We start from the raw sequence: 15274 nt of genomic DNA, 5'->3' as shown, positions 1-15274 counted from the left end.
TAATATCAGAGAGGTCGGATGGGAAATCAGGATAACAATCATTTATGGGGCACCCAAAAAAAATATGGTTTAATTCTTCCTCATCTAGCTGACATTCGCAAATGGCAGAGTCCCGGGCATGGATTCTGAACAGGTGAGAACCATTGCAGCAGTGCCCAATGCGCATTCTGCATATGGAGGATGTCTCAAACTTGTTCAGAATCACTTTGGAAAACCAAGACTTTTCTGTTACATTTAGTTTCAATTGGAAAAGATGTTTACCCTTGGCTTGGGAGGAGGCTACCCAATATTCTGAGTGAATTCATTCGATTACATTACTGCATTCGGGCTTTCAGTCGACTACATTTATCCATTAAATGTAGTCGACTACATTTAATGGATAAAAATAGTTAGAATTTTTTTCAGTAGTATGACAAAATCGAGGTACCTCCCCCTCGAAAGTTAAAAAATATCACAAATAACAATCGAATTCATATTTGTAAAACTGTTGTAGCTGATAACGAATCTACCGAATTATTTTTCCATTGACTACAACTATAGACCAAAGACTATGTAGAAAATGTTTGATAAACTATACTTTCGCTTTGTTACTTTGTTGGAAGCTGGATTTGTAATCTGTGGTTGGAAGCATGAAGTTTGACGTTTGATAGTTGCAGTTATTAGATTTTAAATATCAAATAATTTATATCGAAAATGCAAACACACAGACCCGGAGCTTTAAAGCAATCGAATAAAACCCACAAAGTTGGAAAACACCGTTCAAAGGGTTCTCTTGATGCTGCTATGAAAGGTAACTATTTCTCACGTGGGTTATTGATAGATAACCTATAAATGAGAAAAAATGTAAATATACTGTAAGACCCCGCTTGACGCGAGGGATAGGTTCCGGTAAGTCTCTGCGCTGAACGAAACAACGTTAAACGAGATCATCCTAACTAGTCAATAATGAGGATGAGTGAAATAGAACGGAGAATGAGAAAATTTATCAGTTTTGTTTTATTTTGTAATACTTATTGTTATGCACCAAATTTGTCTTTTTTGCTAAAAAAGGCCCATATGTGTGGGGTACTAGTGCCCTCAGTACATATCGATGTACTTGCCTTAAAACTTGAAGATATGGTCAGTAGTGTTTCTTTGTTATCTCTCGGGAGAATTGATCGTCAACTATACCGTCATAATGAAGGTCTGTCACTTTAGTGCGTAGATATGTATACCGTCAGTACATATCAGTAGTGTATCTTCAACTATACCTTCATGGTATTTTCCGATTGGAATTGCCCTCCTTAACTGCTCGACTCACGAACGTCTCAGTTACCCTTAGGTAGCTCGGTTGAGCTGCCTAAGTACTACTACTACTGCTGTACTACTGCTCTTATATTACAACACGATTACAACTGTATAGAAACCTTTGCAACAAACTGATAACCCATGTAAAAAATAAATTTTACAAAAACAATCACCGAAGCGCAATCCACTTTACTAGATTCTACTATTTTTCTATCACTTTTATACCTTCTTGGAGTTTTTTCTGTTTGTTTTTTTCAGTTTCATACACTTTGCCGATTTTGTTTTTTTTAGTTCCATAATTTTTGTAAGATTGTCACATTTTTAAATACTATTTCTTTTTTTATAAAATCATCTCTAAACATTACTAATACCCGTATGCAGAGACAAACCTTAAGGTGAGGAAGGTACATTCTATTGTCTTCACCTTCGGGTTATTCTCTGCATTTGAAATTAGAATGTACTTTCCTCACCTTAAGTTTTGTCTCTGCATACGAGTACAAGACTAAGAATGCCGTATTTCATAAAAATAAGTAAATGCTGCCTACAGAACACCGGAACAGGTGTTTACTATACATACTGAGAATAGACAGTGCCTAACATGTTTGCTTATAATTTAATTTTGCATTATTGTATTGCACTTAATTTTTTTAAATTTTTATTCAATATAATTACATAATTGATGCATGATTTTTTTCTATGCAATCTACTTTTATATTTTTTTATGTTATAGCTGTTACTTTCCAAAAAAGAGACGACTTACACTTAAATTTATGTAGTAATTTGAAGTCATATAATTTTGAATACACAAGATATAATAATTAAAATTATACAAAATAAAAAGAAAAACAGAAAATAATAATACAGTAATACTAATTAAAATAGAAATCTGTTTTTACCCAAATAGATGCGAAGGTTTTCACGGTCACTGTTATCAATATGTTTATTTTTTGGGTGATACCGTGTGAGTTGGATGTTGGATTTGTTCCGACGTTTTGGCTACCATTGCAGGAGCCATCTTCACTCAGTTTACCCTGAAGATGGCTCCTGCAATGGTAGCCGAAACTTCGGAACAAATCCAGTATACACGGTATCACCCAAAAAAGAAACATTGTTTTTACCCAGGTTCAAATTTTACTTAATTGTTTCTTTTTCATTGTTTTGCAAACATAACATATTGTATTATTTACAATAATAAATGCCTGAAAACTGAACTGATATATATATTTTTTTTATATAGGAGTTGCTTTATTATTTACCTTGCTTATAATATACAAGGTTTATATTTCAAAAGTGAATTTTTCTGCAATTAAATTTCTTTAAATTTATCTTAACACTGAACTGATATTAGCTGTTCTTATTGTTCTCTCTTTTTCCAAGTCGACAATTGTGGATTCTATTTCCCCTTCTGTTAGCAATTTGACACCCATGCTAGGTAAACAGTATTATGGATGGTTAGATTCTATTGTTGTTTACGTACAGGAAATGCACGATTCACATTCTGCACTGTCAACACTAGGTCAGACAACATTGGCTTTTAATTTCTGAGTGAACTTGGAAGGTCCCACACTTAAACACCATACATTAAAAAAAAAAACCGTCAAAAAATAATATTATAAGTAAATTTTGTAAAACGGATGTCGAGCTTGAAATCTGGAAAGTTAAAAAAAATTACATAAACTAGTTCCATTATGACCTGTTGTCTGTTTAATGAATGTCTTATCTTCAGGTATGTATGATTTACAACTCAAGAGTATTCATTCAGTTGAAAAGTAAACTTTGTATTATGGCTGTGAAATGATAATTCTACTCTTTTTCAGGAAAAGTCAACCTGAAGACAGTTTTAAAGAGAAATCGTCTTTTATTGCGTAAAGATGAGCGCAAACATCAGGCGTTGCAACTCAGGAAACTCAAACGGGAGGAAATGTTCTCACAGAAAAGAGGCCTTGGTGGTGCCAACACGCCTCCTTTCCTTACCTGTATAGTTCCATTGAATGTTCAACTAGATACCAAGTTAGCCATTGCCATCTTTAGTTCATGCCATGACGATGCCGTCATCACTACTTCATCAAGTGGAGTTGTGCATGTTAGGTAACGCCCTATCTATTTTTATTTTATTTACTTTTTTGTATATAAATTTTTGTGACGCCTGCTGGAATTTTCATTTAAATAATATATTGAAGAAAAATTAAATTAGCTGAGACTTAATATAAAATATATTTTAAAATCCTACACAGTGCATAACCCCTCATTATGTTTAACATTGATCACCACATGGTTTCTCTTTATGTTAATTAAATAAAAAGTGTGAAAATGTGAAAAAAAAGATTTGTCTCATTAAAATTTAATATTGGTAATATTCAGAAAAAAATGATTTTTTTATTTTTAAGAATTTTATGAAATATTTTTTGCTCCTGTTAAATTACTCAAAGGGCATTCATACGCTTTTCATTTACACATATTTAAAATGTTTGTGTGGTTTTATTTCAACCTTTTTTGGTGATTGATTTCTAAATGAACAACATACTAAAATTGCAATGGTTTTCTTTTAGTCTGCCCGTATTCAAACAACGCTTTTCATTCATATGTCCCGAGGTCGAAAATGAATTTGAAACTTTAGATGCGTTGAAAGTAGCTGATTCAGTGTTGTTCTTAGTATCCGCTTTGGATTCTCCTATAGATGAATGGGGTGAAAAGATTCTAGCTGCAGCTATTGGACAAGGATTGCCTTCTCCCGTAGTTGCTGTCATGGACATTGAAAGCTTGAATCCAAAAAAGCGAACACAAGAAAAACAAAATATACAAAAACTTGTATCGAAATGGCTCCCCGAAGAAAAGATATTCCAGTTTGATAAAAATTCTGATGCTCTGAATTTATTCAGAAGAATTGGTAGCATGAAAAGAAGATATCTTCACCACAGAGAGAAGCGTCCATATATATTTGCGGAAAGCTACCAGTATGTTCCTAACTCTGATGGAGACACTGGAGTACTTCAAGTCACAGGCTACTTGAGAGGTGTCCCTCTTAGTGTCAATGGAATTATTCATATTCCATCTTTGGGAGATTTTCAGATGTCACACATATGCGCTCCCGATGATCCGCACCCATTGGAGAAAATAAGGTTTATAAAATTAATATTTAAAAGTTTTATACATAATTTTCTATTTTATATATTTTATTTTTTATAAATTGAGAATGGAATATGAAAGTCTAAGCATTTACAGAGCTTATGACCTGTCATTGGCCGGTTTAAATGGCCACTTTACACACTGTAACATTACCATTCTGCCTATGCTTAAACATCCACATTTCCTCAACTCTTCCATCTGTTGACTTTTGTGAAGATTCATCCGCCAACCTACTAGGCAACGCCTGAAAACATTTTTAAAATTGTTATGCTTATAGGTTTTTAGCTCTTTTACTTCACAGAAGTCAACCGATGAAAGACTTGAGGGAATGTGGGTGTTTAAACATAGGCAGAATGGTGAATGTTACACAGTTTAATTCTAATGTAATTATTATTTGCCCTTGTTATATATTTATGTCTCTGAGAAGGAAGGTGAAGATGTCGATCCCCCAATCTGTCTTGTAGAATAATTTTAGCATGTATTAATTAGGCTTATCTCAAGCACTTCAAAGGCATTAAAAAATTATATAAATGACAGTTCTTATTAGTACCTTAAGAATAAATTTTATAATATAATTTCTTGTAAATATATTAATATGTTGCAACATTTATTTAGACATATCAAAACTAAAGATGTCGCAATGGATGATCCTCAAAGTGTTAAAGTCCTGGAGACAGCTGATCCATCAAAGCAGGAAAGCTTGATTTCTGTCAATACGCCCGACCCCATGGATGCAGAACAAACATGGCCTAATGAAGAAGAAATTAAAATGGCTCAGGAAGAAGTGAGAACTATTTCGAATGTATTACAATCAGAAATACTTCTTACTTCTTAATTTTTTTTTTCTTGTAGACCAAAGAGCAAATAAAGAAAAAAATTCCCAAGGGGATGTCAGATTACCAAGCAACGTGGATAGGAGATTCAGAGGAAGAAGATGTATCCGACGTCAGTGAAGATGAGGTACCTATGTCAATATTATATATATATATATATTGTAATAATTTGACATATTTAGTTTAGGTATGAGATTCTTTATAAAAATGATTATAAACTTAATGGTAAAAGAAGTTCCTGTAATTAATGACTGGAATAAAATATTGAATAGATTCTAGCTTGAATTAAATCATTTATTGTAACGTACGGTATTTATTTTCTTTTTCACTAGAAGAACTAAAATTTTATAATGTCTTCACCGCCTTAAAGTTATAAAATTGTCATTTTTGTGACCAAACTTGAAAATATCTGGTTATTAGATTTCCTCATACTCTGGTATAACTAAACCTGGGATAAGAAAAATGTTAATTATAAAAATATTCATAACCTAGAATAACTATAATAGCATTTTTTTTTGTTAATTTTTCTACTATACCATATTTTTGCATACATTTATGAACAGCTACATGCAGTTACTAATGCTAATAAGTTGTCTTTATTGTATTAGTAATAACAAACTTGAGCAAATGTCGAGCATAATAGACAAAATCCAAGTCGATAAAATCCAAAATGATATTTATTTAGCCCAATTTAATGCATACCAGGTTTATAAGTAAGGCCCTAAAAGTGAAATCAATAATTGATTATTAGCATTATGATATTGATAACATTGATAGAGTTGATTGTGTATATTTAAGTATCTTTATTTTTAGGATGAAAATGAATTAATGTCCTGTGATGAAGATAGTTCTGATGGGGAAATTAATGATAAAGATGAATATGAAACTATAACGGAGTCGGAAGTTGGAGTTTCAGATGAAAAATATGATCAAAGTATGGATGCTATAGAAGAAATAGAAATGTTAGAGAAAATTAAAGCTGCACGCAGTGATCAACAGTTTCCCGATGAAGTAGATACTCCTGATAATATTCCTGCCAAAGAAAGGTTTCAAAAATATCGAGGACTAGAATCGTTTAGGTAATCAGCAATATTATGTATGTTATTGTATTCAACACTTATTTAAATTATAAAGTGAATATACAAAATATGATATTCAAAAAACCTTCTATTAAATGTTGGTGTTTCAGAACTTCACCATGGGATGTTAAAGAAAATTTACCTGAAGATTATGCAAAAGTATTTCAATTCAAAAATTTTGATCATACCAGAAAAAGAATATTGAAAGAAGTAGATGATCGGGATGGAGCTCTTGTGAGTTAATATTTTCTAACTTTTTAATTTTGTATTGTATTTCCTTAAATTTTTTAGTATTCAATTATGAGTACGATAGCTAAATTAAAAAAAGCGGTCTAACTAATTCTTTAATTTATCTTTGAAACACGGTGCAAACTAAGAAAACTAATTGTCTAATTGAGCTTAGGAAAACTAAGACCTTTTGGTATATTATATACATCGGAATTTATTACCTTATAGTAGCTATCCTCCAGTCAATTCAAATTACTATTTCTTCTCTGAAAATGTTTTAAATATCATCAAACAATAAAAATGCCCAATGTAACGAGGAACTTGAGTGCTACGGGAAATTTGATAAAAAAAAAAATTCTTATGCATGGTAAAAATTGGAGCATTTTATCGTAAGGCGAAGTTTCCCAAAAATGTAAGGAAAAATTCATAAAAAAGAACTACTTTGCAATGTCACAGGTTTATGTAACCACGTGTTTGCAATAACCAATAAATTATAGCATTGTTATTTTTTGGCAACCATGGTCAATCACGATTGCAACTGACAACAGATTTCCAGTTTCCAGGGTAGCCACATTTTTCGATTTCTTATTGTACAGGGTTCAGCATTTAAATGTCAGAAACAAAAATAAAATGTCGGTCTTTCCTACAAACTAATCTGATCTTGTCAAATGATGCCGTAGAATGCTTCCAAGTCATCGGTTCATACAATAACGTCGCAGGCGATGTAATTTTAAAGTTTCGGGGATTTTCAAAATCACTAAAGTTGAAAATAAAAATATAGCCATGATAATAAATTCATAAAATAAAATATTTTGGCTTAGTTTGATAGTGTATTAATGAACCAATAAAACATAAAATAAACCACGGAACTTCCTCATTATCTACTTTGCCATGAATTGTCATGTGACATCAATATAAACATTATGTTTAATTAGCGTTTAAAATATATATATATATATACACTCGAACTTGGTTATTATGAGGAAGACGGGACCTACTGAAATTGCTTGTTATAAATAAGCATTACTCGTTATTCTAGAGAAATGTTTTTAAAATCCAATCGCCATTGCATTGTTACTATTGAAAATTATAATAAATGCTTACAAACATACCACTTTCTAAATTTCAAATTCAGATAAATAAACATTTGTATTTTTGACAATGTTATAAGGATAGAGAAAACTTTTTACACACTTTAATATATTTCGCGCCATGTTCTATTTTACAAATAATTGCCACTTTTTCGCAAATTGAAACAATTCTGCTTGTTAGAAGTCATGTTTATAATTCAAGGATTAGGTTTTAACTTATCTGACATCACCCACTTGTAATGTTCATTATGCATTGACCATAGAACATTTTTAAAAAAACATTGTAAAAACCCCCGAAACAAGAATGTCATTCATAAACTACAAAAGAAGTTGTAAATTGTAATGAGGTGTTGAGTCTGTGCTTACTAAGTTCACAAAGATTGGATTTTTTACATGCAATTTCAACCATATGTGTGATACTTTGTCAATGTTGTTGACGAAAACACTAATTACTTAGACGCTTACATAGTATCATAAACGTAAACCGATCCCAACGCCCAGCGGCATCGGTAATAAATTAGTTCCATATTTGGATTTTATTACTTAAGTTTTTATTTCAACAATGATGTTTTTAAACAATTAAAGATTTTTTGCTCGTCTGTTGACAATATTTTTATTCGGTATGTCCGAGAAGAAGCTCGTTATAAAAGTGAATAAATGTATGGAGAAAACTACAAAATGAAATGCTAACTAATGTTTCCTCATTATATCCGAGATCTCGCTATTTCTGTTTTCGTTATAACCGAGTTCGACTGTATTTGTTACTTGATGCTATAAACAAATAAAATTATATTCGTACTTTCAGCCCGGGTGGTATGTGACAATATGTGTTGCCAACGTGCCAAAGGTAAATTGGGATGCTTACGTATCACCGCAGAATATTACACCCAAGGGATCTCTAATCCTTTTCGGCTTGTTACCGCACGAACATAAGATGTCGGTCATGAACATTGTGCTGCGGCGCACCGGAGCCAGCGAGGAACCCATCAAAAGTAAAGAAAGACTTCTCATACAATGTGGGTATAGGAGATACGTTGTGTCTCCAATTTTCAGTCAACACACCAATGGACAGAAGCATAAGGTAATTTTGTTTACTTGTAAATGAGAAAGTTTAGCATAACCCAATACTAGATTTTGAAGATGTTTCTTAGATAATAATATACATAATACAATTAATTTAAAATTGAATACATTTTAAACACGCCTATGACATCGTTGTGTCTTCACGTCCTGCCTATTAGTTGAAATTGATAATTGTGTGTGATTTAAAATTGTCTTTATTCAAATTTGAATATCACCTATCAAGTGAAAGTGCTTCCATTTACTTTGGGGTAGAACATATTGACATAATTTATTGTTTAAACTTTATTTATATCGCTATTTATTGAAACATCTTGACATTTAAAAAAAAAACAATAAAAAGTTGTGAAAACATAGTTAAAATAATGTAAAAAATATATTATATTTTAATCTGGCAGTACTAAAATAAATCACAGCGCTCTCCCTTTTTGACAACTTATGCATGTGACTCTGTACAAATTATGTTTGTATGACAATAATAATGCTACATTAAATCCCAATAATTTAATTTCTTTGAGAATGATTTCTGTTTCAGTATGAGAGATATTTTCAACCGGCATCAACATGTGTAGCTACATTCTTTGCTCCCATCCAGTTTAATCCATCATCAGTTCTGTGTTATAAGGTAATTAATTCATTTAAATTTCAGACAATGTGTACATTTTTTTAATGCTAATCCATAAGGTATTTTATAAGCCGGTCGATTAGCTTAAAAAAAAGGGTCATTTCCTTTCCGAACCTAAGCATAAAAAAAAACCTTTCCGAACCTAAGCGTAAAAAAAATCCACGAGTTCCGTCATACCCCAGCTAAAACTAAAGACTTAAAAAAAAAACTTATGTCATTATGATTGTCGTGGTATGTTTATACAACTGTTTAATTTCTTATTTTTTTCTGTGAAATCCATACAGTTTTTCATAAAATACTGTTGCAAAAGGATGCAATATGACATGGCGCTTCACTTGCTGTTACACTAGAGTAGCACTAATCTAGTCACGCATGGATTCAACCTGTTAATGGGTAGATACCGTGGGGAGTTGGAAGAGGGAATGCATGTAAAATTTAATGCAGGAAATCCGGATGTTTGTGATTATTTCTGGAAATAAGCGACGCGACCTAATAGCAAGGAGCACACTTACAAATTGACCAATGTATCGAAGATTAATAAACTGTGGAGTGAATCAATTGTTATGCTTGCTGTTTGCGCGAGGGAAAAGCAAAGAAAAATGTGGATTAAATTTAAAAGAATTCAGCAGAAAAATATTTTAATAATTTGATACATTTTTAACATTATGGGAAGAATTATGCAAAAAAGGAAATTTATATGATGATTAACAAGAAAGTTATTGAAATGAACATGATCCTGGGGGTACTTTGTAGTAATCGATTTTAGTTTATAAAGTTCAAATTCCACAATCCAATAAATCAATTTGAACCGAGTGAAGAATTTGTATGAAATTTGATGCAATCATTTTTTGATGAAAGAGAAAGCAATGGTTGCCACTAAAAACACTTGTTATGTATTGGGGGATATTTTGGACGTATGCAAGTGTCAGAGATGGTTTTTGAAATTTCGATCTTGGGATTTCGATTTCCAAAATTTCCCTAGAAGTGGTAGATACACTAAAGTGGATGAAGTTATACTGGCTACTAGCCAACTAATTATATCGAAAAATTGCGAGTACACTTGGATATTCATGATCAAGTATTCAACGGAGCGTTAAAAATTTGGCAAAGTGTGCATTGCTCCTTCGGACTACCACCTGTTTTGTTCAATGCAACTTTTCTTAGAAGGAAAAATTACACAAACTATGATGATATGAAAAAGGGAAATACTGAATATTTGGAGTCAAATCCCATTAATTTTTTTTTAAAGGCATTAAAATGTTACCAGAAAGATGGAAGAAGGTCATAGGAATTGAAGGGAAATATATATTGTAATTAAACTAGTAAATTAAAGAAAATAAGAATATTTTAAAAAATATTTAAAAACGACATTAATTTCGGGTACCCCTAATACTTAGCATTATTAGTAGATATGTTTGTTTGAGGTGAGGAGTCATTGGAAGACAAAACTATCATTTGGAGGAGAGGGAAATGTTTAACCCTTGTGTGGCTATGATGTCACATGAGTACAAAAAAACAAGACTTGATATATGCCTCCCGATGGTGCAATACCTGTATTTAAAAATATGTCATCTTTTGCTCGTTACAGCACTGTCTCTGGGGGGACTTTTTAACGCAATATTTTAAGAGTTATAATCATGCTAGATTGTCAGAGTGGCATTTCATGGTTTAGTGCAATTTTTTTGTGATTTTCTTATAAAATCAATAAAAAATTTGTAATTTTTGATACTTCAAATTACATTTTACTCATTTTCAGACACAAAAATGTTCCCAAACTATTCGTATGTACTGCTATGACAGCAGTCCTGCAAATGACAGAACCGCTGTTTGACTGCTTTCTATGGAACCTGAGCTATCTAGTTTGTACAAATGATTTAATAACATCATCCACCGCTAGATGACAGCACCGCTCTCTTAGGAAACCATAGCCTTGCCGGTTAAAACATTATATTTCAGTACTGCTGTTTTTAAAGTGTTTTTAAATTTTTTCATAGATAAAAAATACAAAGACTCAACTGATTGCTACTGGTTGTCTTCTGTCATGTAATCCAGATAGAATAATTATAAAGAGAATAGTTTTATCCGGACATCCATTGAAGGTATGTAGCTTTTTTTAAAAGGAAATTTTTGTATCATTTTTAGTACATACTAATTAAATTAAAAAATAACTCCCAATCACATGTACCTACTTTTTTAGAAATAATGAGTTCTTACCATTTCTTCAAACATTTAAATTTTCAGGCCATTCTCAAAAAGTCATAAATAACTTCTGCTAAAAATATCCACCTAATGGTCAGCGCGTTTGCCTACTATGCAAGAGGTTTAGGGTTCAATTCCCAACATAATTGACATGAAATATTTATATAAAAAGGTGTTTTTACCCTAGAATAACCCTGATAATCTTACCTTCATAAAACAAAATCGAATCGGGTTGTGGTCCCGAGGCTAGTGTTGCAGACTCACGGATCAGAGGTCCAAGGTTCGAACCACACCCTACCCCAACTTGATATCCATTTTCTAATAGTGAGCTATTTACAACACGTTGAAAATGGCCACCAAAATTGAAATATTTGAGTAAATTACAAACGCAAATATTTTTATTTTTTTAAATATCAAGATACGCGCAGTTGGTGTACCAATGCAGCGCTCTATGCACCATCGGGTGTGGAAAAGGAACGATGATGAGGAAAATGGGAATCAAGTTATCTAAGAGTAGGATTCAGACCTTTGATCCGCAAGTCCACGAGACTTCTATGTTCCATATCTACGCTATATTCATTTTCACTTTCGCATGGCCATTATTTATAAATGAATAATTATTTTTTTATTTTATTAGTTTTTATGTATGTTAATATTCCCATTTCATATTGAGCAATTTATTGTTGTAATTGACTGAAATTTTAACAAAGTTAGAGAAACTCTTTGGAAGGGGAGCATGGAAGTCCAGATATTTAACTGGCCGTCTCCTTTGTCTCGTTTAGGCTGTTTTTACCCAACATACTGTTACATAGTTTGCATTCACCATTCTTGAGCATTTTGCTTATTTTTAAATATCCATGTTTCTTTAATTTTTCCATCTGTTGATTTTTTTATAAATATTTGGTTAGGTTTGGTTTGGTAGACCAAATATTATTTTGATCAAAAAAAAAATTTAATATGTAACATATTTACACATAATAAATATTGTAACTTATTTCATCATGTCTCTTGTAAATTAATGTTTAATTTGTCAACAGGTACACAAAAGATCAGCCGTGATAAGATTTATGTTCTTTAACAGAGATGATGTCCTTTATTTTAAACCTTGTAAACTGCGAACCAAATACGGAAGATCTGGACATATTAAAGAATCATTAGGTGGGTATATTTTATTTAGGTAAAAAACATAATTCGTATTAATATATTGCAACAGAGATGAAGAATATTTTATAGAAGTCTAGGCATTTACACGGCTTATGACCCGTCATTTATTCTTCTCACCGGTGAAGGGTTTTATTGTGACCGACATTGTCAGACCGGTGGGAGCTAAACAAATGGTGAAACTAAACAACTTGTGAAAATTCTAAATAAAAGTAGAAACTAAAATACAGTATTTTAGTACACTGAGCAAAAAGAAAAATCAATAAGTAATTGAATGCACTAAAAAATTTCAACTGAATATTTTAGTATTAGTAAGAAAAAAATTAAAAACAATTTAATAAAGTTGGATTTTATGATATCATTTATTTGAACATACAATTGTTTTAAATAAAATATTTTAGATATTATATTAATACCAACACTGACCTAATTAGTTGGCTTGATCGCCTCCAAAACAATTGCATTAGTTTTGTCTTAAATCTAAAAAAACAAAAATCGTGTCTCTTCTCTTTGAAAGGAATAATTGCGTCTTTCTTTTTCACAACATAAACTTTCAAGATCTTACCGTTTTGTGCAACATCGTTCATTACCCCAATGTGCCCATATTTCTGTCAGGAATTTTTGTTTATCTTTTCACTATCTCTTCACACATTGAATGAAATAATAATTTCCATTCCACGTTTAGATTGAACTTGTTTACTTACCACAAAATGTGAAAGATGCACCTTTATTAAGTGTTTTCATACCTTTCCTTAGACCTTGCCCACTATGACATAAAGCAATAAAACAAATTAAAATATTGAATTGGCAAATCTATAAATTGAATCTCTGTGTATTTAGTTTAATTTTTATAATTTATATTTGTTCTACATTATTTTTTACTGTCAATGTTTTTCCTAATTATTGTTATTTTGGTCGGTTGAAAAGAAATCACTATGTAGCAATAAATACGCTGAGGACAGCTAAAATAAAACAGCACAAATAAAATATTTATCAAGACACAGTAAACTTTCAGTGCCTTATGGATTACTGGGCGCGGACCGCGAAATAATGAATATTATTTGAAGTTGTTACCTGATTTAGTCGACATAAATATGTAAAAGTTAAAAAATTTATTACATTACAATAAACTAATATTCTTATGTTACAGGTACCCACGGTCATATGAAGTGTATTTTCGATAGCCAACTCAAGTCTCAAGATACAGTCCTATTAAGTCTCTACAAAAGAGTATTTCCCAAATGGACATACGACGAATGTATTCCAAACAGCATTAATGAAAAAACTGAGATTATGGGCGAGTAATCCTAAAATTTGCTAAAATAAAGAATTTAGTAAATAAATAATGCTTTGTTTGATTATTTCCTGTGCCATTTGATGACAAATTTCCACCCTCAGTCCCTAAACTGGTTTTGATTGAGATTGCATATTTTGTGTAGCTTTAAATTCTTATTTATACAGTTTTTACTTCCTGCTTATAACAACATAATGCACAGGAGCTGGTACCGGACAGAAGCCCGGAGGCTTTTAGTGGACACCATATGCTCGAACTAGGGAGCTAACATGGAATGATTATTAAATGTAGAAACTTTTACAAAGCTACAAATATTTCATAAATCAAGTAATTACTTATAAGCAAAATTATAAACAAAAATATTCTAGTTAAAAATAATACAAATATATTATGAGCCATAATCCATTTTATTGACAATGACCCGGTTGTTTGATCATTAGCAGAGGTGTGTAGTTCGCGAACGACCCGGTCGTACTGACCAGGTCGGAAACATTGAACTAGAGATATGTTTTTCACATCCCGGTCAGTTAATTCGCGAACGAAAAAATCGCCAAACTAAATATGTCTTCGTGTCATTTGGTTCTCTAGTTCATTGACCGAGATCGGATCCGTCCCCTGTCTCTGTGGTTAGTAAGTACGTAAGGTACCTACATGTACGCTCTGTATCTGTACACAGATGGACGAAGGGGGGTGGAGGGGAGAGTGGAGACGGGCCGGGAGATTCCATGCCTATATATGTATGTACTTCGTCCTTGGGAGATTATAATATAATACGAGTAGGTAGGTAGGTATTATGAATGAAGATTTTAAGTTAGGGCGAAGCGCGGTGCAGCGGGGTGTTAAATTTTTCGCGCAAAGCGAAATGTTTTTTTATTTCTGCGCTTGGTGATTTAGTTTTTGTCTTTTTAAACAATTCAATTTATTTTTGTGAAAGTGTGTTAGGTGTTTTGGAACGGTAACTGTTGTAAAACAGCAGTTACATTTTTTTTACCACCTCTAATTCATGTTTCATTAATGCCCTTTAAATGTGAAGAAGAGGTTAGTTTATTCGCTCGAGTTCATTAGATATTATATCTTTTAATGTTCTTCTACACTTTTATTAATTCATTTACTTATTCATTGAAATTAATATTTTGAAAAATTACAGTCGTTAACATACATATTCACTAACCTTTTACGGCTTTCTATGCTGGGTCCGTGTTAAACCATAATAGTTCGCATAAAAAATATAAAGTAACTAGCTATTAAAATATTACTCTATAATTTTTCTA

General features: G+C 31.9%; 1 protein-coding gene across 1 annotated transcript; it reads left to right on the top strand.

Annotated features, from left to right (window-relative positions):
• The first annotated feature begins 604 nt into the window (after nt 1-604).
• On the top strand, nt 605-14052 carry Tsr1 (Tsr1 ribosome assembly factor). Its single transcript, XM_088236872.1, has 12 exons — nt 605-790; nt 3105-3375; nt 3837-4406; nt 5029-5197; nt 5266-5373; nt 6060-6325; nt 6436-6559; nt 8450-8725; nt 9260-9349; nt 11344-11448; nt 12586-12706; nt 13860-14052. The coding sequence occupies exons 1-12, from the start codon at nt 694-696 to the stop codon at nt 14012-14014; spliced, it is 2352 nt and encodes a 783-aa protein (XP_088092998.1). The 5' UTR covers nt 605-693; the 3' UTR covers nt 14015-14052.
• The last annotated feature ends 1222 nt before the right edge of the window (nt 14053-15274 follow it).

This window comes from Micrasema longulum, unplaced genomic scaffold (genome assembly GCF_059751315.1).
Source record: "Micrasema longulum isolate JH-2025_06_02 unplaced genomic scaffold, ASM5975131v1 h1tg001613l, whole genome shotgun sequence".
Classification (NCBI taxonomy): domain Eukaryota; kingdom Metazoa; phylum Arthropoda; class Insecta; order Trichoptera; family Brachycentridae; genus Micrasema; species Micrasema longulum.
The sequence above is the reverse complement of the archived record's forward strand: the minus strand, read 5'-3'. Positions and strand labels throughout refer to the sequence as shown.

Bases quoted from the DNA above. Each gene is read 5' to 3' on its own strand.
- Tsr1 (XM_088236872.1), top strand. From the start codon at position 694: ATGCAAACACACAGACCCGGAGCTTTAAAGCAATCGAATAAAACCCAC. The intron at 6,326-6,435 runs GTAATCAGCAAT...TTGGTGTTTCAG, and splicing joins CGAGGACTAGAATCGTTTAG to AACTTCACCATGGGATGTTA. The intron at 11,449-12,585 runs GTATGTAGCTTT...ATTTGTCAACAG, and splicing joins TATCCGGACATCCATTGAAG to GTACACAAAAGATCAGCCGT.